This window comes from Aythya fuligula, chromosome Z (genome assembly GCF_009819795.1).
Source record: "Aythya fuligula isolate bAytFul2 chromosome Z, bAytFul2.pri, whole genome shotgun sequence".
NCBI lineage: Eukaryota > Metazoa > Chordata > Aves > Anseriformes > Anatidae > Aythya > Aythya fuligula.
The window spans coordinates 2,320,651-2,348,324 of record NC_045593.1 but is presented as its reverse complement, the minus strand read 5'-3'; the positions used below and the strand labels follow the sequence as shown (position 1 = coordinate 2,348,324).

The following is a 27,674-nucleotide window of genomic DNA, read 5'->3' as shown; positions in this document are numbered from 1 at the left end:
GAGCTGAGCTATGCTGCAGCACCGTGGGCAGTAATGAACGGATTGGCATTCAGCTCTCCGTGGCTGGAGTGCAGGATAAATAATACATCTTGTTCCTCCAGAGAGTCCCTAAGTGCTTCAAAAGAACCTGTAACCAGCCCCACTGTGCTCGGTGCACAGGGAGGGAGCGCAGCATCTGCCTTGGAGAGCTGCAAAGGCACCGAATGCAAGGAGCGAGCAGGCTGTGTGGTAACTGCTTTCACGTGCAGCAGCACAGGGGAATTAATCTAAAGGGGGTCGCTCCACCCAAAACTGCACCTGGTGGGGCAAAAGGTCACGCATCAGTACAAATCAAAAGCACGGCGTTAGGTGAAATTAAATAATTTAACTTTTTGTTTCTGAGAGCGAAGCATTTTGGCTTCCTCCAGACACAGTTTCTTTTTGCAACCCAAATGATCGGATCCATTCACACTGATTTATGAAATGCTTTTGGTCAGCCCCAAACCAGCATTTTTTTGTGGCACATTTGGGCTTGATGGCCCTGGCAGGAGACAGACACACGTACAGAGCACACAGAAGACTTGTCACAGCTGTGAAACAGGGGGGTTGGCTGCATCAGGGAAAATCTAACATTGCCCAGCTCCGGTCCTGACCTCTCCATCATCAGGCAGATGTTTCCCAACAGCCATTTCTAGATAATTTCCCCTTAATTAAAAAACTCCGATAAAACGCTTGCTCTGGAGCTGGATTTCTGTCTCTGCAGCACCTTTCAGACTAATCTGATCCCCGGACCGAAGGCATTACTCCGCCGGGGTGTGATAAATCGGGATCACCGTGCCCCAAAGCTGATCCCCCCGCCCGGGGCCGAGCTGCTCACCCCCCAGATGGCACCAGCAGATGCTCCTGATTTCTGGGGCTGAGCAGACTTGTTTGTGCCTCTTCTAGGAGCAAAACACTCATGAATTTCAGCATCTCAGCCCCTGAACGCAGGCTGGAGCATCTCCCTTTGGCATTGCCAAACAAATTGTCTTTTTAACCTGCCTCCTCTTATATTTTCAGCTGCTGACAAGCGCCCGCGTGGAGGGGTGCTCGCGCCGGTTGCGCCCGGGGGCTGCACATGTTCGCAGCTTATCTCATGGCACTGGTTTTGATCCCAAAACAGATGCCAGCGCCGTGGCTCAGGAATGCTGTCGTGTCATCCCCTCCCTGCAGACAGCTCTGCTAAAGAGCATCTCCCCAGGCAGCATGTGCTGTCGCAGAGCACGGCTGCAGCTGGAAATGGAGCAGCTCCATGTGCAAAAGACACGCAGCAGCTTTCCTGGCCTGAAACGAGGGGAATGGGGCCGGGAAAACCCTGCTTTGAATTCTGCCATCTCTCTCCGTGTTTTGGTCCCCGATTTCAGCTTTGCTGTTGAAGCCGGATGCTGGGAACCTGGGATGCTGGAGGGAAGGTGGCCATGGGGCAGGCTGATCAGCCTTGGGGAGATGCTGCTGGCCCTAAGCTCAGTGCTGGGTTCTGAATTTCTCCTCACTGAGTTTAGTTTTTGGGGTTCAGTCTGAGACACCTGCAGGCACTTGCCAGGAAACCATCAGCTGCAGCAGACCGGTGCAAAGCAGCACCAGTTGCCTTTGCGCTTTCCTCTTGGGGGCAGTTGCCCCCTTTTCCTCCTCCTTTCCACCCAAACCGTAGCTACAAACTCACTCCATTTCTCCAGGGCCACAAACTAACCGTGGTTCCTTTCTGCACGGGTCCCTTGATGTACCCACTCTGGTACAAGGACTGATCTGGGGCTGCACCAGCTGCTGGGGTGGACGCAGCTGAACTGGGGACCTTGGAGGGACAGGGGCGTGAAAAACGTCTCGGTGGATACGTGCACGGTTTCTTTGCCCCCCCTACAAAATCCCTGGGCGATTAATAAATGGCGAGGCAGCCTCCTGGGAGGGATTTTTGCTTGTCATAGTTTCAGTGGCTGGCTCCTGCTGGCCGCAGCGCCTTTTTCTGCAGCGGGGAGGTGTTGAGCAACATGCCACAGACCCTCCGCGTGTAACATAAGTTGGAGTATTCCTCTGTTCAAATCTCCGTGCTCTTTATAGCCGAGATGTGTCTGCATCTGAGCTATGCATAGCGAAGTATATTATTAGAGAGGACATCACTGGGGCTGTAATTGTACACTGCTCCCCGTAGCAACCGTGGCCAGCAACACATCAAACAGAAGGCTGATACCTTCTTAAAAAAAAAAAAAAGAAGAAGAAGAAGAAGAAGAAATGAAAAGGCACATCCCTGCTCAGAGCCCAGCGCAGCCCCTTGCAGGGCTCACACGTGCACCCAGAGGCAAAGCCTGGTGTGTCCTCGTTTTTGGAGATGCCGTGGTGCCAGGGGCTGGGACTATTTCCATTGCATGCCCTACTGCATGCCCTGTTACATGCCTAATTGCATACCCAACTGCATACCTAATTAAATACCCAGTTGCATACCTAATTACGTACCCAGTTACATACCCAGTGGCATGCCCTGTGTGTTACAGACCCTGTTGCATCCTCTTGTAAATTCCCTCTTGTACACCCACACAGGGCTTCTTCCATGCTCATCAGCCTGGTGCTTGCTCAAACGCAGAAATTTGTTCGGAGAGACTCAAATGAGTCACCTTAGTGCAACCTCCTGATGCCCGAAAAATGACATTTCCGTGGTTCGGTGCCCTGCTTCCCTCGGGTTTTAAAAGCTTGACTCAGACCCTGTGGGTTTTGGCGTGGTCACACCTGTGTTCTGGTGGGCTGGGATGGATTTGAGACATTCAGGGTGGATGTTTCTGGAGGGGTTTAGCCAGGAAGGTGGCAAAGCTCATAAACCTGTTGCTGGCAGCCCAGGCAGAAGATAGATGAGTAAAATTTAGCTTGAATCCTTTCTCGGGATAGAAATGTTGAGGCATTAGGTGTGGACAACTGACTGACTGTTGATGGTTGGACTTGGTGACCTGGATGGTCTTTTCCAACCTAGACAATTCTAATTCTAATTACCTTGATTGCCTTTCCCAACCTACCTGATTCTAATTACCACTTACCTTGCTGAGCACAAGGATTTGGGAGGAGCGAGCTGAAATCCCTCCTCTCCTGCAGGCTCCCTGTTTATCTGAGCCAATATGCACGGTTCGTGCTGAAAGGCACTGGCATTTTCATTTAATTTCGGCACTGATCTTGGCAGCACTGTCCTGGTGTTGTGCACGGTGGTGGGACCCTGCTAGATGCAAAGCCCTGTAGCCAGAGCTTGGCAGGTGGGATTTGTTTAATTTATGCCCAGGGAATTCGAAGGCAATTCTAAATTAGTGCACACATATACATACAGTACGTGTGTGTGTGTGTGTGTGCAAGCTGTGCAGTCCCAGCGGGATCAGCATCAGCCCCGCTTTCCCCAGGGATTAAAAATCAGGCTGTGTGCTTCCAACCTTCCCATTTCCGAGCAGAACCAGCTGGGAGGAGCAGGGTGGCAGGGGCAGGATGCTCCCTGGCACCCCGGAGGGACCAAGGGCAGGGTCCAGCCCCCAGCGCAGGGCTGCAGCGCGGAGCAGAGGCTGCGCCGGGCTCTAGGTGGAGACTGCGGGCTGTGCTGCCTGCCTGCAGCCTGCCTGCAGCCCCGGACACCTCCCGGCAGCTGCTGCCCTCCGGGAGAGCCCCCAGGCTGCTCCCAGCATTGCTGGGGGGTGAGGATGCCCAGGACCCCCCAGCCTGGGTGCTCCAAGCCGGCAGCAGTGGCTCTGCACCCCCAGGACGGAGGCTTGGGGTGAGCACCCCGCCAGGCACTGCTCTACGTGGGGAGCACCCTGCAGCCCCCCCAGCTGCCCTGCTGTCCCCCCAGAAGCACTGTAGGACAAGCCGACAGCCCTGCAAACCTGTAGCACAGCAGCACCGGTGATATTTTGCCTTAAACATTTGTGGCACGGGGAATTTCCTGGGGTTGTCTTTCCGCTCCAGCAGCAGTGACCATGGGACCAGGCGTGCAGGTGAGGGATGAGATGTGGTAGAGGTGTCCCAGGCTGTGTCCCACGCCCTGGCCAGCAAGTGAGGCCTGACACCAGTGCAAAAATGCAGCAGTCGGGTGTGAGGACACAGGAAAGCAGGGGACATTTGGATGATGCCACCCCGCCGTGACACATCCTGCTGCGTCCCGTGCTGCCCCCATCCTCAGCACCCAAAACCCAGTGTGCTCAGCCTTGCTTCCTCTTCCCTTCCCGGTGATAAATTGCTCCACTTTTCCTTCTTATTTTTTTATCAGACTTGCTCTGCACATTATTTCGTTAACAGGGGGTGGGAGGAGCGTGCACGGCGATATCGCCTCCGGTCCCGGAGCACCAGGAAGTGAAACTGGATGCAGAGCACAAAGCCGAGCTGGTAGGGGAATGGTGCCGGGCTGGGGAGACAAAACCTCTGCTCCTGCCTGGCTCCTAGGGGTGAGGTGTGCTGCCACACGTCTCTCCAGCATCCCGGCCCCTGATGTCTGCTCTCGTATGGAGAGGCTCCACCAGGACGCTGCAGAATGTGCCGTGGCAATCACTAGCCTGTCCGTAAAGACAGAAGGTTTGGAGGCACCCAGGGGTTTGCTGTTCATGTTTTCTGCAGCTTTTCAGCCCGGCTCTTTCCGTAAGCTCAGCTTTTCCCACGCGGACAGGCAGCTTGCAGCACGTGTAGGGTATGTACAGCTTCAGGGGGCCAGCAGAGCAGATCCTTTTACATCCTTTTTAAAAAAAAAAATGTTAGCCAAAACAACATTTCCTATAGCAGCAGCTCTCTGGCTTCAAAGCACTTGTAAACATTACCCCCTAAGAAAGATTTTCTGCGAATTTTTTTGTGTAAACAGAGCTGGACGGCGGCGCTTTTTAGCAGGCTGGTACTTCAGCTCAGGAGCCCCGAGCAGCCTTGCCAGCAGGACCCAGTGCTGGTGCCACGGGTCCGTGCCCGTGCCCTTGGCCGTGGCAGCGAGAGACGGGTGAGGAGCGGGTGGCCAAGGAGATAAGGGGTGCTTGGACCTGGCGCGTGTGCTCAGCGACGTCCTTGTGCTGGGCCAGAGCCACCTCCTCCCTGCAGACTAAACAGTTGCAGTGTTTTCTCCCATGACCAAAAGAATTTAGAAAAGGGTCCCGGCATGAAACTTTACACGAACCCCGGGTGCCTCGAATATCTCCAGCCGGGAGCCTGTTAACCCCGTCCCCTCCGCTTCCCCCCTCGCCCTGCGGTTCAGGCTCTGGGCAGGCAGAGGGAAAATCCCAAAACCCCATCCTCAGACCAAGCTATCTGGCTGCCTGTGGGCTCCCAAGCCTTTCTGCAATTTTTTTTTAACTTTTATGACCAAATTTTGTGCCATTTGGGGAGAACGGGGCTGTTTGGAGACCCCAGACCCTCATACCTGCTGAGGTTTTTGGGGTTGTGAGCAGGGGCACAAACCACCCGAGCTTTAGGGTTTGCTGGATGTGATGCAGGCTGCTCATGGCATCGAGCTCACGGCTTCGTGCCACCAGGTCAGCTCGGGCTTTGGGTGCACCCATGAGGCAGAAAGCCCTAAAAAGCCTCAAAACAGCAGCGTGGCAGGGTGGCACTGGCGGTGCTCGTGGCTCTCTTTGCAGGCTTGGCCCGTCCCCATAGACTCCTCGGCACCTCTGCGTTATCAAGGGGCCACGTCGCACGCGTGGAGCTTAAAATAAGGATGCAGCCTGCTGGCAAGCTCCAGCTGGACCCAAAAAAAAAACAAAAAACCACCCGCATGGGTGTTTTTTCAGGCACAGAAGTGGCCCCTGAGCAGATGCCAGGGATGGTGCTGGGGCTCCAACCTCACCCCGGCACGGAGGAGGGCTGGAGGAGTCCCATCAAACCATCCAGAACAGCAATTCAAAGCAGTCCCTCTATGCTTGCTGGGCAGAATTATGTCCATTTTTTTTCCATGGAGCAGTGGGGACTGAAACCCATGGCAAGGCTCTTCCGAAATATCCCAGGGGCATCTCCGTGGGGTGTCCTGCAGGGTCAGGCCAAACGGGTGCCCCGGCTGCTCTGATGACAGCCCATCGAGGCAATTAATTTGTGTGTCTCAGCATCACCGAGACCTTCCTTTTGCAGATGAGCTGTCCCAGCCGGGTGCAGGCTCGTGGGAGAAGCAGGGCTTCCAGCAGCAGTGACGAACTGCTGGGTAGGCAGGCGACAGAGAAAATTAAGTAAGGAGGAAGACAGCTCTGGTGTTGGCTAACAACCTCTGGTGAAGCAATCGTGCCCCCACCTCTCCTCTCTATCTACCTCCGTGGTGTCTGTGCTCTTGGCGTTATCCCACCTGGAAACTGGCTGCAGAAATGCTCCTGCAGTAGCAAGGCATGAGGCTGATGCCTCGTGGCCGAAATGGGATGCTGTGCCATTCAAATCCAGCCCTGGGACACAGCGTCTGTGTCTCAGTGCTGGTCCTTCTCCCTTCGAGAGGAAAGGAGAAGGTAGGGGATGTATTTGGGCAGCCTCCAAAGGCTCATCAGGGGAGATTCTTACACCAGGACAGCTGCTGAATGCTGTTTGCTCTTCCTCGTGGCCAGACAGGGCTGCTTCACCCCCCAAAGCATCCACCCAGACGGTGCTCCAGGATCTCCAGCAACTACCAGATCAACAGCAATGCCTCTCTGTTTGCAGAGCCATTATTAGGCTCCCCCTCGGGTGCTGTAAAACTTGACCAAATTAATAATTAACCGAGGAGCTGCGAGCCTTGCTGAGGCCACCGTGAGACACCCACACCAGGCAGGTGGTCCCGGGTTTGGGACCTGAAGGAGGGGTGGCGGAGGGACAGGGGGCACGGGTTTCCATGACCCCTCAGCCCCTCATTTTGGGGTGCCGGGGTTGTTTGGGCAATGCAGATGGGAAGCACCCCCTGCTGCTGTTGGCTGCAGTCTGTGATTATCTGGAGAGGTACCCCAAAAACCTGAGGAATTTAAAATTCCTGGATGTTGCTGGTGCTGGGAGCTCGCCGGGCATCTCCCAGCAAACCTTCAGCAGAGCCGGGAGTTTTCCAGCCTTCATTTCGCCTTCCTGCCCAATTCCATGCAGGAGGAATAACCAACATTAGGACTGTCCTCCAGTTCAGAAGAAGCCAGGTCCACGCTGAAGGCCCCCGGTTTCATTTTCTGCCCTTGCCAAAGCTGCCCGAGAAGAGGTGGGTGCCTGCTCGATCCAGCTCGAGGAAACGCCGCGATGAAAGCCCGTGGGAGTGAAATGCCTGATGGCTGGGTGAAGCCCAGACCTTTGCAAGGTTGGGTGCAGAGTGTCATCTGTAATTTGAAGGGTTTATCTGCTTTAAATGTCAATAGCGCCTTTGTTGGAGCAATAATAATTGCTACAATTTGCATGTCTCAGTCACACGCCCCAGAGCGCTCTGCAGAGGAAGATGAGTAAATTGTTCCCGCTCGCCAGCCGAGAAATCAGGGTGCAGAGGGGATGGGAGCCCACGCAGGACTCGAAATAAATCTCAGCCTCCTGCGCTGCTATTGCCAGGCCCTGCCCTCTGCTCGGGAGCTGTGAGCTCTGCTTTTCTTTTTCTCCTTCTTGTCTTTCATCAAGCCGGGCTCTATTCCCCCAAAACCAAAGCTCTGCTCTGGAGCCCGACCCAAGCCGGGACCAAAGTGGAAAAATTACTTAAAGTGCAAGAATTATTTAAATTGCATCCCTCTCCAGGAGGGAGCAGACATCTTTGGGAGCCCCTGGGACCTGTTTTATTCATCTCAGGCCCTTTCCACGCATCCCTTTAAGGCTCCAACCTTTCGTAGCACGCTGCCAGCCACACCAAGCACTTAGCACAGCCTCTCTCGGCGTTTTATGTAGCGCCGATCGCCGATACCCAAGCATTATGAATTTCTTTTTGTATATATTTCGTTCCTGACTCAGTATTTCCTGCCTCCTTGACAATGACTGAGTAAACAGCGGAGCTGCCAGAGGAAGAGCCCTGTGTTTACAGAGCAACAAGCCCGAATGTGTGGGTCTTTTTTTCCATCAGAAGGTGGTGATGCTTAAATTTAACTCCCATTTTTATCCCCTGGTAAACTTTTGCCCTCCAGCTCGCTGCTGACACAGCCAGCCGTGCGTCGGTGTGCTCAGCTCTGGGGCAGAGTTATTTGGGACTCACCTTTTAAAAAAAGTGTGGCAAAACCCCTCCTGGGGATGGGTTTTGGCTGCAGCTGTCGGTGCTGGAGCAAGGGCTCAGGTCCGGGGGCCAAAATGCAGCGCTGCCCCTCGTCCTGCCTGGGAGAGGAGCACAGGAGGGGTTTTTCTCCTCTCCTCGGGTCTTTAGGAGATGCCATGCCTGGGCTGAGAGGTCAATAGCATTGCATGAGGTGCATCCAGATGAGGAGAGGGCTTTGATTTGGGTTCAGGAGCGGAGAGCCCCACGCCACAGCATTCTCTGCATCCCTTGGTGGCAGGGGCTCGGCAGGAGCTTCAGCTCCAGGACCCCTTGCTTGTTTCCTAATGGAAAACGTTTCCTTCCTCGCACGGTTTCCTAATGATCTCTTCCCCCAAACCAGGAGGAGAAGCGAGGCCAGCCCTGCTACCTGGTATAAATGCATTTTATTTTAAACGATGGGCGCTGGAGGAAGGTCACCCAGTAAAAGCACCCAGCTTATCTACGGGCCGGGGCACCCCCAAATTAGCAGTGCAGTTTGTGTTTAAAAATACAGCCAAACTGATGAAAGATAATTTGCTTACTGCACTGACTTCACCACCTAAGCATGGGGCAGGCCAATCCACAGGTTATTTTTGTATAACTCCAGGAGGCATTTCCAGAGCAAATAAAGTTGGCGGGGCAGGGCAGTGGCTCTGCCGCCTGGGTTCGGCCCCTTTCTGAGGGGTTTTGTGGTGCAGAGGTCTGTGGGGTGGCCGTGGCAGCATGGGGCGTGGGTTTTGTCCCTGCTTGTGCAGCCCCGTGGCTCTTCCCTTCTCCCACTGCCTTGGTCCAGCTCATCTCTTTCGGTGGCTAGCTCCTGGGGGACCTGGCTGAATTGCTCTCCATGCCCATGGAGAGCCCAGCTGCCGTGGAAATTTGGCTCCTGGGGAGCCCAGCTCTTGCCTGCAGACAGGCATGGTCCAAAACACCAAATCCCTACCCCTGCCAAGGTGCTTTCCCTGCTTCTAGGGGAGATGGAGGGACTGGCACGTATATGGGAGGTTTTTTCCTCACCTGAAGCCCGGTGTGGTTATCCCAAGCAGCTAGGAACTCCCTCGGCAAAGCTAGGGGGCACGGGATGCTCTTGTTGGCTTTTTTAATTGCTCGGTAATCAGGATGCCATTTCTCTTTTTTATTTTTTTTATTATTATTATTATTTTTTGGCCATTAAATGTCAAGTGAAGACTCCAGAATGAGCAATTCAGTAACCCTGGGGTGACAACCTGAGCTGGCAAACCTCTCCCCTCCACCGCCAGCCTGGGACCAGCTGAGTAACGAAAGGAAAAGCTGTGCAAGCTCCCCCGGAGAGCCTGAGGAGACCCGGCAGTGTTTGTCTGCAGGTCGATTTCAGTCGCAGACACAGTTGGGCAACTGCCTTATAGAAATGGGTGTAGAGAGGAATTAGTCATCGCCGTTTGGTTAATAAGTGGCTCGGGTGTTTTACAAGTCTTTTTCCTGCATATGCAAATATTATTTTATTATTTTTTTTTTTGGTTCCTTTTGTAGTGAAACATATAAATAGCTCCTTCCTTGGATCTTCTATGCATAGAGTGGTGTCATGAAAATAAGCATCGCGCGTTTGCCTGGCGTTGGTTGGCTTGCCCGTGCTTCAAAAGGAACGGCTGCCCCGTGCTGTCCGGGCCATCAGAGCAGTCTTTGGTGTGGTGACTTTTATATCCCTGCAGAGTGCAGCTGCAGGTTGGAGCAGCGAAGCCTTTGTCTCGGGCAGGAGGGATAAACCGAGATGGAAAAGATACAGGGTAATTTATTTAGGGGATGGATTTCAGACGTTGTGCAAGCCGCGCTGGGAGCACGGGCTGCTGAGAGCGAGCTTGTCCTGCTCTCTGACTTTCCCCTGCTTGGTGCCTACTGGTTTTGAACACCAAGGAAGGGTCACTGTGGAGACAGACAAGCGAGCTGATGTGGGACGTCTTGCAGAAGGCTTCACAGCATCGCTCAGAGCCCGGGGAAGACCTCTGGGCTCCGAGCACTGCGCACACCCCGGTGCCATCCCACATGGTGGTGGTGCTGCCCTCTGGAAAGCTTTTTATTTGCTTTCCTCTGTTCCTCCTCGCTCGTTGCCACAGGCTCCCAACACACACATACCCCTCTTGACATCCTGCTTTTGGGCAAACCCTTTTTCCCCTCCCTGGCTGGAGGACTGGTGGGGGAGGCAGCTGCCTCCCTGCTCGTTCGCTCCCGGTGTTGCTCCATAAATCACGTCATCCTCCTAATCCTTGGTCATGGCAACCATCAGCTCGGGAGCAGGGTGACCTTTTACTATCAGCTCTGTGCTCCCCTGATCTTCTGCTGGGCGGGCAGGCACGGCTGTGAGACCCCAGGGAGCAGGCAGGGCGTTGGGAAGCCCCCGGCCCGACACCAGCTCGGAGCTACCCCTGCTGGAGATGCTGGACCACCAAGCCACCCAGGCACTGCGTGTGAGCCACTTGTGGTCATTTTCATCCCATTTTGGTTGTGCACAGGGCAAAGAGTCCCCAGGCCCGTGCAAGGTGGCAGTCACAGCAGAGGCTGGCGTGGTTTTTACGGTACCTGCTCCTGGTGGCGTGGCCGTGTTGAAATTCCAGCCACTCCGCGGGTGTTGAGCAATCCCCCGGCTCTTACTACAGAGTCAGCCTGTCTGTCTTCCTCCCCCCAACCCTGAGTTTCAATTTCCTCCTAATTCTGCCTCCAGACGGCCGTGGCCTCTCCCCCGGCAGCGCGGTTGTGCTGATGCAGCCCGTTGTCTCTGTCCCTCTTGCAGAAGGATTTCACCATGCGGGAGGAGCTGCAGCAGCGGGACGTGGAGCGCTGGCTGGGGTTCATCACCTTCCTCTGCGAGGTCTTCGGCACCATGAGGAGCAGCACCGGAGAGCCCTTCCGAGTCCTCGTCTGCCCCATTTATACCTGCCTCAGGGAGGTAATGCCTTCGGGGTTTTCTCCTTCTCCCCCCTCGGGACAAGCTGTTGAGCTGCAGTGCCCGTGACCTGTAGATATGTGTGATTCCCAGATGTTTGCTTTACCCACATGAACACTTCTTGCCCCAAAAGTGCTGGTGCCTGCAGGGACACTTGGTTCTTCCTCCCCGGTGTGATTCTGCTAAAGAAAAGCAGGTGCTCCAGCACATGCAGGATCCCTTTGTCAAAGGGTTTGCAAAGCCCAAGAGTTGGGATTGCAAACCCAACGTGGAGTTTGGCAAATCCTACCACTGCAAATCCCCACTGAAGGAGCTAAGAAAGCTTCTTAAAAGCAGGTGAAGCCAACTGAATAGATGATACGGACTGAGGGGAGGAAAGAGAGAGGGAATAAAGACATAGGAGACCACATAATGCAGCATAAACCCAGCCTGCCATCGGGGCTGGGGACATTTCAGGGATGGATAAGGTGAGCGTGGTCCAGGTTGGGAGCAAAAACCTCACAGGGGACAAACGGGAAAGGAAACCCAAAGCTGACATTCAGAAGAGCAGGAGAGGACTTTCCTCCATGCTCTTTTCCAAGGTGGTTTTGTCTCCTGCTGCTGCCTGCAGAGGACTTCCTTAGGCAGAAGTCTGTCTCATCGCCCGGGGTTGGAGCTGTGAGTCTCAAATTGTCAGTAGCACTTCTGTCGGGCCATAAATAACTCGCTGCAAAATAAGTTCCCTGCTGGACCTTGGGCAAGGAAAGGAGAGGGAGAGGGGAAAAAATTGCCAGTAATGACTTTCTGCATGCACGGAAAGTTTTCTCTGAATGCAAACACACTGTAAACATCTTGCCTGCGCAGCGACGCTGTGGGCAGAGCTCACAGACAGTGACTGCAGCAGTGAGAAAGCGCCCGGGCACCGTGGCGAGGCACACACGTCCAGCCGAGGAGGTGGGAGAGGGGTGCTAAGAATAGTGGAACTTCCCCAAAATCTCTGCCCACAGCAGTGTGTGTCACCTCATTGGGAAGATCCTGGCGTCTGGCAGAGCCCCCGTTCCTCCCTGCTTCCCATCACAGCCGTGACACGGCCCAGCCCTGATTCTGCCAGGATTTTCCCCAATTCCTGTCTGCCCTCGCCGTGCTGTCACGGGCCTTCCCGTTGTCTGGCCGCTACGTGGGGGCACGGTGGTGATCTAAAGACATGCCAAAGGACACAAATTTCACATATTGGGGATACTTCCTGCTGCAGAACAGCTCCATAAAAAGCTTTTATTGGTGATACCAAGAGGCAGTGCATAAACTTGGGACCCTGACTCTCGCCATTCCCCGTTTGATGGCTCAGGGCTGGCTTTTTGTGCCAACACTGCTCTTTTTTTTTGCCATTTCGGCTAATTATATCACAAGAGGCCAGCCCAGAACGGGACCCAGAGGTGCTCTGAGGTGGCTGCCAGCACAACCCCGCTTGTCCTGACCCCATCCCGTGAGGTCCTGCAGCAGGGACAGGCTCCTTGCTGTGGGTTGATGCTCTCCTGTGCTGGTACACCACATCAGCTGGTGCCTTTGGAGCTCAGCAGGCGCTGGGGACACACGTCCCTTGGTGGGTTTCATGAAGCTGGGCTGGGCTGGTCCTTGTGGCCCAGCCACTTTGTGGCTGGCCGCTAGCCATGGAAATCCCTCCATTGCCTCAGGACGGGTTTGTGAGGTTCAGCAGCACTCTTGGTGGCTTTTTCCCCTTCCTGCTCATCAGCACACACGTGCCCATGTCCAATCTCAGCCCCTCGCCCCGATTCCTTCCTCCTTGGTGGCTCCCTCTGTGCTGCAGCAGCTGCACTTAGCGCTCCCTGCCTCCATCCACCCATCCTCTGACGATAAATCATTATCAGGGGCGAGATAACATCTCTGCTTCTGCCTGTCCTTTCAGCTCTTCTTGCTTTTTAGTTTCTCTCTTTTTTTTTTTTTCCCTTTTCCTTTATAGCTTTGGCAGTTTGAGCCAAAGGTCAGCAAGGGAGTGAGCAAGAGGAAGGGGAAGGTTGCCTGATGGCTGCAGCAGGAATGCCTCTTCCCTTCACCCTGCAAACCTTCCTCTCACCATCTCCTTTCCTTTTCCCCCCAGTAAAAGCTTATTAACACCGTGTCCAAGGTAGGGACAGGGCATCCCATGAGCTGAACCCCCAGGAACCAAAAATGTTTCAATTTCACCACTGGGAGGTTTGGGGGCAAGAGGAGTGTGGGCAGAGAGGAAGGTGTATTCACAGCGGGGGCAAAATTGGGATTTGAGGCAAAGACGGCTTGCCAGGAAAAGTAAGAAGAGGATGCAAAGAGTTTAAATGGTTTGAAGTGGTTTGAGAGAGCCTGGTGAGCTTGTGTGGTGCTTTGGATCGACAGTGTGTGGGGTTAAAGCTGGAGAAGGGGCACGGGTCGCCCGAGCCCAGCCCAAAGGCTGGCAGCGCAGGCAGCTGGGGAGTGCGGAAAGGAGAGCCCTTTTTGGGGTGAGAACCAGAGGATATTGCAGCCATCAAGTCTGGGGAGCTTGTGCAAAGAATAATGAGGCGTCGAGGTTAAAGATAAATAAGAGAAAGAGCTTTCCTCCCGTCCATCCCTCTGTGCCCAGGGGAACCAGGAGCGAGCTGGAGGAGGGAGCTGTTCCTGGGGAAGGGCTCTCCCTGGGGCCAGGCTGTGCTGCCCGGGCTCTCCTAACGCAGGAGCAGTGCTGACATCCTCCAGGACCACATTCTGCCTTGGGTCCATCGTCTGCCTCAGTGAAAACACGTTAGCATTTTTAGGAAATTGTCCTGACTCCCACACTTGGTGGCTTCACCAAGAGGGATGTCCCACCGTGGTCTCCCCACTCCGGCCTCGGTTTAATTCCCAAAACCACGCCAAGCTTGTCCCTGTAAACTTTGAGCTGAGATAATAAGCGATGCCATTTGTCATCTGCTGTTCGCTGGGTCTGGTCCTTCACCCTGCTGCCCACCAGCGTGTGCTCTGCCAGCAGGAGCAGCTCCCAGCCAAGGTGCTCGGTGCCGAGTGCCGCTTTGGATGCATTTTGTTGATCTTTACCACGCCATCCAGCAGACTGGCCTGGCATTACACCCAGCAGTTGGAGCGAGAAGGTGGAAAAACTGCCTTGCAGGACCCCGAGAGGTGCCAGGCAGCGATGGTGCCGGGCTTCCTGGAGGCACTTTGCCAAATGGGATCACCTGCAGACATTGCAGGAGTGCTGCTCGCCTCCTCCGTCACCGGTAAGGATGATAACGGGGCAGGTGCCAGGATAAACCCTGTGGCACTCCTCGTCACTGGCCTCCAGGTGGAGTTGGGATGTAACCCAGTGACTACAGCCCTCCGAGCCCAAACACTAACCCTGTCTTTAACTTACCTGGCTGTCCAGCCTTGATGTCCTAGCTCGGATATGGGAATCTGTGGGAGGCAGAGCCAAAGCCCTCGCTAAAATCAAGGCAACAGACATCCATGCTCTTCCCCTGTCCATAAATCCAGAAGGTGAGCAAGATGATGAGGTGCATCCATGCCAGTCTCCTTCTTCTCCCTCACGTGCCCAGAAATACGCTTGAAGATGACTTGCTCCGTGTTGTTTCCATGGCCTGAGGTGGGTCTGGTGGGCCCGTAATTCCCACAAGTGAAGATCTGCCTTTCTCCCGTTGCATCTTCCCGGTCGCGGACCTGCAGGGGTGACAGGGAGCAGCCCTGCTCCGGCACCATCCCGCTCCCGGCACCCTTGGGTGCATCAGATGGGGCTGCCGGGGCAGGTTCAGAGCAGATCCCAGGAAGCAGCTCATCACGGGCTCATTAAATCACAGAACTAACGAGTGCGGGAGGCTGCGGCTGCAGGACCAGCCCATGGAGATCCCCTCATCCCGGGGCACTTATAGCTGGGAGGGCTCCATGGCTTGTGTCACCCGAGCATCCCTGCTGATGGGGGGCCCGTGGGCACCCAGCTGCCCCCTGGCAGTCCCTATTGCCCACCCCGAGGGTCAGAAGAGGGTCTGGGCACGGTGAATCAGCAGGGAGCAGAGCAGGCAGGACAGTTTCTCCTCTGCAGGAGCATCTCCTGCCTGCAGCCTGGCTGGCAGAGGCGGCCCCGTTTCAGCATGGTTTGAAATCCTGGCACGGTCCCATCGCTTCCCTGCCTTGGTACGCGCTGCTAACTGAAAGCCTCGGGGTGGTGGTGCAGGGAGGATAAATACTCCCTGTCTAATTGCCTTTCCCCCACGTCTGAGTCTGCGGTGCAGCATGCAGACTGGTATCCACTCCCCTCCCTTCTCTCAGTGCCTGTTATCTCCTGGGGCCATACTGTGTAATTTAGAAAAATATTCTAACACGGTAATTAACGTCTGAACTTCAAGAGGGCACTGCCTTTTCACTGTCTCCTTCAGAGGAAGAGAGAGGAAAAACCTTCCTGGCTGCAGCCAGACGAGCTGGAGGGTGGTGCTGTTTGGAAAAGAAAATTGTATCTTTTAACGTGGAGGGTTGTTTTTTTTTTTTTTATTTTAATCGCTCTCACTTTTTAAAAAGCACCAAGCTTTTGAGTCGAAAGAGGGTCTTTGACAGTGTAATAAGATGCTAGGATGTTGAGATTTTGCTCCCAGTCAGGGATCAAGACAGGATTTGCCTCTTTATCGTACAGGCGAAGGCACCGAGAACGCCAGATCCTGACCCCGTGCCACCCTGCTGCCCAGGTAGCTCCACAGGGCCTGACCAGAGAAAATAACAGCAAAATAAATCCTGGTGGAGGAGGAACTGGGGGTGGGAAGAAAGGAGGAAATCAATGTTCAGTCATTACCCCTAAAAAGCTGTGACAGTCATTGAGCTGAGACACCTCGCCTGACCTTGTCCCCACGCAGTGCCCGCCCTGCTGTCCCCTCAGACCATGAGAACAAACACCTTTTAGGCATGATGAAAATTGATTTTTTTTCCAGTTTGTGCTTCCCCACTTTGGCCAGGGACAGACCATAACATTTGAGGTAGGCACTTGTGAAACATCTCACCTCGAGGGCAGGTGTGAAGGGACAGGGACACCAAACCAACAAGGTCTTTGCGATGTGTTGGAGCCCTCCTGCTCGGCTTAGTGTTTTGAGCACAGAAATGTGTTTTCTTAGAAAGCTACAGGACTTGTTTGGCCCTCAATGGTAAGCACGAAAACCGCAGTGGCACAGTTTAAATAGGGGAGGGCTCTCGTGCCAGAGATACAATTTCCAAGGAGAGAATGCGCTCCCATGCACAGAGCCCGGGCTTTGCGCTCCTCCATGTAGCCTTCCATCACAGTTACTCTGACTTGCAGAGGTTCGGAGCAGCTTTGCCTGCAGAGCTGCATTTAGGGCAGAGCTGAGGCCACGGAGGATGGCCGGGACCACCAGCATCCCCTCACCCCACAGTGGAGGTGAGGAAGCATCCCCACTTCTCGGGGACTCACGGAGAGGGCAGAGGAAGCCGTTGCGTCGGGGAAGAAACGGAGCGAGATACCATCTCGCCGGATGGTCCCTCCTCCTCGCGTGGCTTTGTTTCTGTCTTTCGCCCTCCGTACCCGGCATTGTTAGCTCCCGAGGCCCCTCCAGCTGGATGTAAACACAACTATTTGCGTCTGCCGCCGTGCGCCCTCAGAAGAGCCAGGAAAGCGCAGAGCGTCCGGCGGGCAAGGGTGGAGCCCTCTGCAATCAAGCGCGATGGTCTCGCCGCTTTTTCTTTCCACGTTTTGTGTTTCCCCGGACCCTTGGGATGAGATCACATCCTCTGCTCCCAGGGTTATTATGTCTTCAGACAGGCAGGATGAAGCCGGCCGTCTGGGTGGCTCGGTGTCCCCGCAGACGGGGTGGCTCTGTCCCCGCGCGCCTCGGGGTCCCCCTCACGCAGCCCCGGTGGTCCCACGGGTCAGGGCCCCCACCTCCAGCCTGGGTGCCTAATGGGAGCCACCGGACTGGCCTGGCTGGCTTGGTGAGTGACCAGGTTTTCTTCGTCATTGTCTCCAGTAATTGCCTTTTAATGGTTTCCATCTTCGTAGGAATCCCTTCTTCTGTTCCAGATCCGGGGAGCGAGAGTCATGTTTCATGGTTTCCCTTGTCTGCAGTGGAAAGGAGTAGGAGGAGTTTCCCACGGCTGGGTACAGGGTTTTGTTCCTCTGGCCTTAATTCAATTTGCTGTTAAGTATCTCTTGTTTGAGTTCCTCAGGAGCCCGACAAGGAGGATAACCAGCATTTTGGTTTACTTGATGCAATAAACAAACTAATCTCTGCTTACCATCCTCCCGGGGAGTTCTGGTTGGGTAATAGGAGAACACAAGTCTCCTCCTCGGCTGAAAGCAGCACATCCCTGTAAGGCAAGTAGGTGCCACCAAGCCAATTCCTTCAAATTGTCCCAAATACATTAGGGAAAAGCCTCGCGTGGACACGGCAGCTGTGCCAGCACCAGCAGATCCAGCCCAGAGCTCCTCATGGGGCCAGCAGTGCCCTGTGCTGGTGGCCTCATCCTAACAGAGCAAGTGTGAATTGCCATCAGCATCTTCTCTAGGGGGCTGAGACCAGGCTGTCCCTGTCAGGAATCTGGGAAGAGGGACCTCTAGGTGAGACACAAGGGTTGGTGGCACCTTGTGCATCTTCAGGGGGCTTGAAACCTTATGAGCAGAAGGCCATACGGGGACAAAGACCATTTCCAGTGGGACAGCTCAAAGCTGGATGGCAAAGAGTTGGGTGAGAAGGGTCTCATGAGACAGGCTGCTGCATCCCCCCAGCTCCACAGGGGAAAGGTTCCCCAAACACATCTCGCCTTTGGGCAACCTCAGCATCAAATGGCTCAGCAGAGCAGATGCTGCTTGTGGCAGTGGCCTCCAAAAGGTCTTCTGTTTCCAAGTTCTCACTCGGTTTTTCACCAGATTCTGGACTCCCCTGACGTGCCTAGCTCAGGGCATGCCCTGCATGGCATTTGGTGCCCCGTAAATTGGCACAGGCACAGTTTGTTGGGGGGTGCAGGGTCAGCCCGGCTGACGCCGATGCCCAGGATCAGGGAACTGATACTTGTGATGGGAGCAGATTGTAGAAATCCTGCAACTGGCCTTGCTGGGAGGTTGTTTTCTAATTACTCATCCCCCACACCCTCGTTTGTGCTCTGCATTTTCCCCAGTCTTGGCTGTTTTCACCGCCCCGTGCCTAGTGGCAATCAGAAAGCTGGAGAGCTGTGACAATCTCCTTTGCACGTGGTGCGTGGCTCTCCGTGCGAAGCAGCAGAGGAGGCACATGGCTCTTATCGCAGGCATCTTCCTTAAAGCCCTGCGACAGGAGGTCGATAAGGGGCCCCTGGAAAAGCAGCAAATTGCTGTTGATGTCCTTCTGCGGAGAGCCCGGGAAGCGCAGCCCCTAATTTGCGGAGGCTTTTGCTGCCGGGAGGATCCATCCAGCAGGACGTGGGGCTTCCAGGAGGGGGCTGCCAGACCTGGACCCCTATCCCAGCGGTGCCGTGAGCCCCCCAGCAGCTGCTTTGGGCAGCTCTAATTAGCTCTGTGCCTCGCAGGAGGAATGGTGCTGTGGCCGTGGGGGGCTCTGTATGTGTTTGGCTGCTCCCACTGCCCTTCCCGGTGGGCAGAGCTGCAGAGCACGATCCAGCCCGCGTGGTTTGGCGATAAGCAGGGACTGCAGGGCAGGTTCTCCGTCCTGCTCGTGGCGTGGGAGTGCTGTGTAAGCACCTCAGCCTCCCTGCAGCTCCAGCTGGCTCTGGAGAAAGTGGTATATGCTGTATATACCACGGTATATGCGGCTGGATCGCATGGCTGGCTCCTGGTGGTCTGCACCAGCTGCATGCGAGCCCCTTGCCGTTCAGAGGGAGCCGACCAGTTCTCTGTGGTGAAGCCCAGCTGAAATTTTGGGGCCTCTTTGCCCCCTCGAGCACTGCTGCGTACCCATCCCATGGGACATCCCCTTGCAAGGACTCACTTCCCTCAGCAGAGGAAGGAATTGGGGGATGAACGCCCTGCGCCCCGTGCCATCCCCATCCTCCTGCTACCCCCTGCACTCCCAGGAACAGCCCCTCGGGTTTATTTTCACCAAGACATTTAGCACCCATCGCCCAGCGGGACGCAGAAATTCGGGAGCAGGAGCCCTCCCTCCACAGAGACGCCTGCAAAGCTGTTCGTCCGGCACCAGCAACAAAAGTGAGAAGCCTTTCGCAACCGAGGCTGGGTATTATATGACCGGCCGGGCAGATTCTGGCATGCAGCCTCCGCTGTTAGGAAATCGAGCAGACTCTTTGTCTGCTTTCCAGCAGGAACTGCTTCTTTCGCTCGCCCGATACGGGGAACCGGCTGGAGAGCAAAGGGAAGCTTTCTCGCAGCCAGCCCGAGCCTCGGGGGGATGATTACAGGCTGAGCAGCACTCACCTGCTCCTTCCCCAGCTCCCTCGCCCGTGCTGGGCAGCCAGGGCTGAAGATTTGTTAGCTCAGAGGTTGGACTAGGTGATCGTGGAGGTCCCTTCCAACCTAGGTGATTGTGTGATGCTGTGGAAGATGTGGGAACCTGCTGGAGAGAGACCTGGTGGGGCACGGGCACATCCCCGCAGCAGGGAGGAGCGGCTATAGACACTTAAATAAATAATAATTCCGGTGTGGGAGCGCTAAGTTAATAGGTATAGCCTGTTAGCATCAAGGTATTTTGAGTAAATATAAATCAGATTACGATTGTAGGGTTTGGAGCATGCAAAAGCCACAACCGCAGGGCCGTGGTGTCCCTGGTGGCTGAGGAGTGCCCGTCCTGGCACAGCCCTGATGGCATGACCTGGCTGTCCCAGGGACATCCCGGCAGGACAGGGAGTGACATCTCCTTTTGTCCATGGGTAAATAAGGCAAGTTTCCCCTTTAGCCAAATCTCTGCGCATCAAACAGTCTTTGACTCACCCACACGACCACTTTTTGAAGCAGGCAAGAGCGTCCCAGCCCCGTGGCTGGGAAGCCGGGGCAAGGAAAGCCCAAAGTGAAGCTGCAGCTGCCCCTGGCCACATCCCACCAGGGCAGAGCAGGGTCACCCGAGGAGAACACCGCAGAGGAAGGACAGGAATCAGGACACAATGGGACCTTCCTAATTGCCTCAGCAGTTAGAAAATCATCCCCCGATTTACAGACTGAGTCTGTCTGCGTGAAGCCATGGGAGGAGAGCATCAGTTTCTGCAGCCCTCTTCCTGTTAGCTTGCTCTACCTCCACGTTTCTGGCTGTGATTTTCATGCTATTTGCCTCACTAACAACTACCAAACAGGACAGATGAGTGTGTGTTAACTTGCAGCCCTGCTCCATTGCACGCTCACAAGCCAGTCTCCATTAAATACCCCAAGAACATGTTTTTGGGTTATCGCCAGTTTATATTTCTCCCTGGTAGAAATATATATATTTTTTGTTGGGTTTAAAGTAATCTCATGTTTTGTTTTGTTTTGTTTTGTTTTGTTTTGTTTTGTTTTTACAAAGAATCTGTGAGCTGTTTGTGAGAACTTATCTCAGAGCGTGCGGCTGGGGCTTAGCTAACATTTCCCAAACAACTCAGCAGGACGATAAACTTGGGGAAACTGCTGCCTGTATTTGGAGCCCTGGCTGGACTTTTGGCTAATGTGAGACAAAACCGACGGGCCCCCATGCTCGGGCAGGTGCCGTAACCATCGGCTTCAAAGCAAACAAACCTCTGCCTGCGGGAAGCAGAAGAGAGCGAAGACAAAACTTTATTGAGACCCGTGTGAATTCCCCGAATTACCTCTTTTTCTCCTAGCTTTTTCCAGCGGTTGTGGGCCTGTAAACAAACCAGCGTTTATTTGTAAAGGAAGGGAAAAGAGGAAAAAATGAGTGGGAAGGAGAGACGGCTACGACTGAGCAGCAGAGCTGCGGCGTTAACCAAGGAGTGTGACTTGGGAGCAAACCCGGTTACACTGAGCTGTTTGTGCATGGGCAGCTGTGCTCAGTCCAGCCGCTTTTCCCAAGTTTGCCCCCCCCGATGAATTTCAGACACTAGTGAAGTCAGTTTTCCCGATTTTTCTCCATTTTCTCCATGTTCAGTGCGTGCCACCACCTGTGGTTTATCAGGCACCTCGCGGCAGCGCGTTGCTCACAGCGCCCCGGCTCCCTGCTGAGAATCTGCTTGGGAAACAACCCAAACAACCCTGCTTTATCTCTGTGGTTTGAGCAGAAAGCCTGAAACGGCCTCTTCATCTGCACAACAAAGTCAGAAAGCAAAGATGACAATAAAGAAGCGTGTGCTAGCAAAAATATGTGCGGTTTTGCTCCGTTTTCGCTCACAGCCCCTTGTTTTGTGGGGTCGGACAGGCTGAGCTCCTGCACTACGGCCATCCGAGGGCTGTGTTTCCTGGCCACGTATGTGGAACGAGTGCATTTTGCCATTGCCTGCTGAGGGAATTAAAAAAAAGCGTTGTTAAACTAATGGAAATGTATCCTGAAAGTTGTTCATCTACAGGATCCAGAGGGAGGGGGAGGCTGCATGTTTCCACTCACCCCCTCTCTCCTCTCTCTTGCAGTTGTTGCAATCTCAGGACGTGAAGGAGGACGCCGTGCTCTGCTGCTCCATGGAGGTAGGGAAGCTCTGCCCCTTCTGTCCTTGGTTTTGCACATCCCCAAACCCAGAGCCACGTCACCCAGCTGCATTAAACCCAAATCCTAAAGACAGCACCACGGGATAAGAGAGGAGGCTCTGTCACTGTGCTTCCAATGTGTGCAAATGGGTGCAACCAAATTTGCTCACTGGGGTCCCACCACAAAACTAATTCCTGTCATCCCTATTTCTTTGAGTCTCTTCCAGATCCCTTCAGATCTCACACTGTGGTATTTTTAAGCGCAAAAACACCTGTATTGGAGCAAATCCTATCACACTGCCTTTGCTCGTGCAGTGGCTCCCGCAGAGAGGCTCGGTGTGCTCAGAAAGCTTTGCAGAGGAACGATGGCACAAATATAGCAGGAGTGGAATTGCAAAGTTTTCATTAGCTTTGCTTTTTGGAAGTGATTGGCCTGTGGGGACTGGCGCTTGCCTTGCAGAGAGAGGCTGAAGTAGGCTGCAAAATTGCAGCTGGATGGTTGAAATTGAGCAAAGCAGCAGGCGGCTGAAGAGGAGAGTTTACATTTTTAAGGTCAGGGCTTCAGAGAGCTCTCCGATAAATCCCTGATGCCCCACGAGCCTCGGGTGATGGAGGCCTCGTGCTCTCTGCTCTGAGGTGGGGCTTTCTGGGGCTTACTCTGCTTGAAAAGCACTCGGAGAAGAGGTGCGACAGGTAGAACTGCAGAGCCAGGCGCTGTGCAGAGGGCAGGCAGGATTTGTTATGCATGCAGGAGAGCCCTGCTTAGTCAGATTAATGACTGGGAGTCACTGGCAGCTGTGAATCAGCGCGTAAATGAGGGAGCAGGTAAGAGGCAGGGATACCACATCACAGCGCGCACTTTGTTTTGACAATAGCCTGATTTTTAGGTGGGATTTTTCAAAAGCGCCCGGTGCTGCCGCCTTTGAAGTCAGCGGGAGCTGAACCACTCACTCCTACGGCGAGCGCTTTCGAAATCCTCGCCCGTAGCGCGCGGCTCTGGGCAGCACCGGGGAGCTCACCAGCAGCAGCATCCCAGCATCGCCCGGCCTGGGGAAAGCTGGGGGAGTGTGAAACGTGGGTGAAAAAAAAATAATAAGAGCAGGCTGCATATTGCATATTTTTGGACAACAGCCCTACTTTGTAAATATTGCCTCGCTGCTGCTGGGGTCGGCTCGCGTCCCGCTGCCCTCCTGCCAGCATCTCATTTTCGGCGGTGCCGAGCAGCGATGCGGGAGGATCCCCCCCCGCCCCAAAACACAGCGGCAGCACAAGCTTTAACGTGCCGCCCGTGACCCCTCTGTCCCGACAGCTGCAGAGCACCGGCCGGCTGCTGGAGGAGCAGCTGCCCGAGATGATGACGGAGCTGCTGGCCATCGCCCGCGACAAGATGCTGTGCCCCTCCGAGTCCATGCTGACGCGGTCCCTCCTGCTGGAGGTCATCGAGCTGCACGCCAACAACTGGAACCCGCTGACGCCCACCATCACGCAGTACTACAACAAGACAATCCAAAAACTGACGGCCTGAGGGGCAGGGCAGGGAGGGGTGGGAAGGGGCGAGAAGGAGACATGCACCTTAGCGGGATCCGGCTCTCGCGGCCCGGCGAGCGCCTTTCTGATTTAAATACCTAAGCAGACAAACCCCAGCATGCTCGAGAATACGTTCGTGGGGTGGGGAGGGAGAAGCATGTTTCTTTTCAGCTGTGTCGCCAAGTGCCACCCCTCTTCCCTGCCGTGTTTTTGTTTTAGGGTTTCTTTTATGAAATCATTGCTCCAGCAGCAGCGCGTCCCGCCGGGTTATTGTTTGGCTTTAGAAAGAGGACGGCGAGTTGGAGGAGCGAGCCCGAGCGGGGGCTGGTATTGTTTTCACACCGTCCTCCCAGCTTGCCCTGGCCAACTGGCAGGAGACAGCACACAGCAGATGTCCCGGGAGGACAAAGCGCGACACACACTACACCAGACGCTCATAATTGACGGCTTTTGTCAAGCGGAGCTTTCGTTATTTCCCCCCCCCCCTCCTCTTGTCTTCGACTTTCTGCTCCCCCACCTCCCCTCCGTCTACTCGCCGCCCCTTCGGACGCCGGCCGGCGAGCAGGATGGCTTTCTTATTTGCACTGGGTTTTATTTTTTTTTTTTTTTTGTTCTTGGTCATTTGTATTTTATTCTATTCTATTTTATTTTATTTTATTGTGAACGGACAATTGCGATCAGCGCGGAGGCGCGGGGGCGACGCCTTCCTGCGAGCTCACAAATGGTTTACGTGAAGATGCTGAAGTAGGAGGAGGATTTTTTAAGGAGCCCAAAAGCCACCGTAGAAGTAACATAGCCACAGTCGTCTTGCCAGTAACCTCGCAGATTAACTGAAAAATGTGTGCCCTGAGCTGGGAGCTCCGAGAGACGCGGGGTGCTGCGGCCGCTTGCTCCGGCTGGTCAAGCCGCCGCATCCCCCATCCACTAAACTATAACCCATTTATTTTTTTGTATTTTTTTTTTTGTTTCCGTTGAAAGAGTGCTTTATTGTAATTACTGTCACAGTTGTAATAATACGTTTAAAACCAGGCCCGTTGTAGTTGGGCCTAGCAATGTACAGGGCAACGGAGAAATGAAGACTTGATGTTCTTCTGGGGAAACCAGTAGAGAGAAGACAAGAAGTGCATGGCAAAAAAAAGGAGGGAAAAAAAAAAGAAGAGGAAAACGATGAAAAGCCAAAAATACAGGTTTTGAGCCTGGCTTCTAACTGGCTGCATTTCCTATCCAGTATTTGTAGGTGTGCATTGTACAGGGGCAGCTGTGTGCCCTGGTTGGTGTAGGTGGTGCTGTGTCCCCGAGCGCAGGGGGACGTGTTTGGAGGGAGCAGGGTGAAGTGGGAGCAGGGGGACCCCGCTTTGCTGGGTGCTGGGGAGGTGGGAGAGAGGGGAGGTGGGAGATACGGGAGGTGGGAGAGATGGGGAGATGGGAGATATGGGGAGAAGGGAGAGATGGGGAGAAGGGAGAGATGGGGAGATGATGGTGGATTTGGGGAGGCGTTCGCCTGGCGGAGCTGGAAGTGCCCTGAGCGTGGATGGCAAGTGAATGTCAACCAGCAGACATCAGGACTTGGCGTTTCCTTATTCACTTCTCTGCTGATGATGATATCCACACGAAATCCCTGCCAGTGCTCGTTTTGGTGAGGTGGGAGAGGAGCAGAGGAGGCCCTGACCCCGCGCTGCCATCCCGATCTCGGGTGCCTTAGGGAGCTGCCGGCGAGGCCAGGAGGCTTCCCCATGCACATGTACAGGGGCCGAGCATCCTGGCCGTGTGGTGCAGCACAGCCTCAACTTCTCTTGAGTTGATCTACGGGGGCATTTTCTAATCCACACACGGAGCACGAGGAAAGGAGCTGGAAAGAGGAGCTTCAGCAGCCCGTGTCTGCACGGGCCGATGTGGGCTGGGGATGCAGGCCCGGCAGCCGTGTCAGCACTGCCAGAGAAGAGCAGAGAGGCCAGAAGGTGTTAGCACGAAGCTGGACTGCATCAGGATCATCGGTGTTGGACAGCAGGGCCGTGCCCTTGCTCTTGGCCTCCCCAGCCCCACGGGGAGCAGAGGTGTGAAGGTCGGCGTGAGCCCGGAGAGGCGCCGCCGGCAGCCCCGGCCAAGAGGCGTGTGGGGAGCCGGGGGGGAGCGAGGGCTGAAATTGAGCAAAGGGAGTGAAATTACCCGTGGTGAGGACAATTTGTCACGGGGCCTGTGGTGTCGTGACAGCCTCCGACGTGCGAGCTGCACGTGGTCAGTATAAATTAGGCCCCGCCGGTCGTTAGCGTTAATGAGGGAGCTGGGGAGGTGCTGCTGCTCCTTCAGGCTTTGGGGAGAAGGCTGGAGGAAAAGGTTTGTTGGTGGTTGTTTGTTTTTTTTTTGAAGACCAGAAGAGCCTCCTCACACCCTGCTCCGCATCCCTTGGGGCCTGCTCTCTGAACAGCAGCAAAAGAAAAAAAAAAAAAATAAAAATAAAAGCAGAAAAGCCCGGAGGAGCTTCAGCCTGAGGCTTTACCCTCCATCGCTGGGATTTCTCCCGTGGAAGAGCTTTCCTGTGAAACCTGTCCTTTTCAATGTCTGTCTCTGCCATTAGGGTCCGTTCATCCAGCCACTCACCGCTTGGTAACTCGGTACGTCAATCGCTCTGTTGGTGCGTGAAAATCTTCATGTTGACCAAAAAAAGTATTTTTTTCCCCCGGAATTACCTGCTGCCGCTGGCATCCCTGCAGGCCCTCAGTGGGAAGCCCATGGTTTTGGGAAGGGAAGGTGCCACCGGCGAGGCGATGCGGAGGGGTGAGGGCAGCAGTGTGTTTTGGGGGCAGAACACCCTCCTTTGGCCAAATCTGTGTCAGGCCAAACCTGGGGCTGGTGTTAAGGACGTGGTGATGCCCGGAGCCGCCGGCTCTGCTCCCCGTGGAGCTCCCAGCACCCGGTCCCCTCCTTCCCAGCCAAATCATTGCCAAACTGGAGGCTTTGGCTGCCCACAAAGCGGGCTGCTTGGTTTCCCCACGAGGGATTTGACCCCCTCCTGTATGGAGAAGTCTCCTTCGTACGGAGGTGAAATGAGAATGGGGGAAAAAAGGCAAAGTAAGCGATTTGCCTGGTTCCCCTCCTACCCCGAAGGAGATTAATTAGTATCTATTCTTGGCATGATTGATGGCTTTGAAGGAAAACTTGTCAGAATAACTCATGATTTATTTTCCTGCTTATTTTTATAACATCCCTCACTTGGAAGTCTCTCAAAATCTGAAATACGATTTTTATTTCCCCGCTGGGTATTTTATGGCTTTACACAAATTTTGCTCTTCTTGGTGTTAGCTGTTAGCCAGTCCCGGTGATACTTGCAGTATTTTTCAGGAGAAACGACTCTAAGGGTTGCAAAGTCCTGTTGATGGCCAACGGGGCTGTGGTGTCCTGCAGAACGTGGATTTAATGCTAGCAATTCATTTTTTAATGTATTTATTTGCATTTGAAAAAGCGATGTTTTTAATTTAATCATGTTTGTTAAACTAAGTGCTTAAAAAAAAAAAAAAAAGACAAAGGTTTTGGGGATTTTGGGGAGAATAAAGACTAGATCTTCATACTAGAGAAAACAAAAACTCATCGTTTTCAGCATTTCAGAGACTGTTAAAACAAGGGAGCTAATAACTCTTTGTGGCAATCCAGTCTTGTTTATAGAACATCCAAACCCACTGTATGCTATAAAACGCATCATCTGAGTAATAAATGTTTAAAGCTTGACGTTTCCCCATCTCTTTGTGGGTATGTGCAGTCAGTTTTGGTGGTCTGGGGGGACTTTTGCTTTGCTTGGAACAAAGGAAGGAGGGGGGAAAAAAAAAATTTGTGGTCTCTGCTTCGAAATGGAGCCCCCAGGTCTGATCCTGTGGCCCCATTTGGTGACTCGGCACCGCTCAGCACCAGGGGTGGGACCGACCCTGCAGTGCATCACGGCTCGGAGCAGACTGCCCTGGCTTTTACTCGATGCAACCTGCTAAGAAAAAAAAAATAATAATAAAAATATATATAAACCTGTGGTTTCTCTAAGCAGTCTCCCCTGGAAAACCCGTCTCAGCCTAGCCGGAGTCAATTAGAAAGGATTTTCAGCTAATTGAAATGCGTGTGTTCGCCCAGGAAGCCGCAGGTCACTCGAGGTGAGTGGTTTGTGTCTTCGGGCTCCCGGGCTACGGCCAGAAAATTGCAGGTGCTGCTGGGGGAGCCTGCTGCCTCTTGCGAAATGCCCTACGTGACCGTGCGTGTGCGCTCGCAGCTCGCCGTGCTGCAGAATAAATCGAGGAGCGGGTGGGAGGAGGTGGGTGCTGCCGTGGCCGGGGCTCGTCTCCTGTACCAGCACGTCTGCAGCAGCACAGCTAGCAAAAAAAAAAAATATAGTCATTTAATCATTTTTGCTCTTGTTTTCCCATCCATGGGTGTAAAGTGATGCTGAGTTGAGTGTCCTCATGGGGAAGGTGATGCAAAGCCTGCTCGGCCCTTCTGCAGACTGGTCTGTGTTGGGTTTTTCGGAACAGGGGGAAGCAATGACTGGGTCCGTGCTCGCATCC

The 27,674-nt window shown here is 54.2% G+C and overlaps 1 protein-coding gene across 5 annotated transcripts in view; it reads left to right on the top strand.

Annotated features, from left to right (window-relative positions):
- The window catches only part of CTIF (cap binding complex dependent translation initiation factor), a 119,868-nt gene extending 95,512 nt beyond the window's left edge, over nucleotides 1-24,356 (top strand). For all 5 annotated transcript variants that reach the window (XM_032206247.1, XM_032206248.1, XM_032206246.1 and 2 more), the window contains 3 exons: nucleotides 10,911-11,066; nucleotides 21,553-21,606; nucleotides 22,916-24,356. In XM_032206247.1, coding sequence (XP_032062138.1) covers nucleotides 10,911-11,066; nucleotides 21,553-21,606; nucleotides 22,916-23,131 — 426 coding nt within the window. In that variant the 3' untranslated portion in view covers nucleotides 23,132-24,356. The remainder of the gene's footprint in view (nucleotides 1-10,910; nucleotides 11,067-21,552; nucleotides 21,607-22,915) is intronic.
- Nucleotides 24,357-27,674: the final 3,318 nt, after the last annotated feature.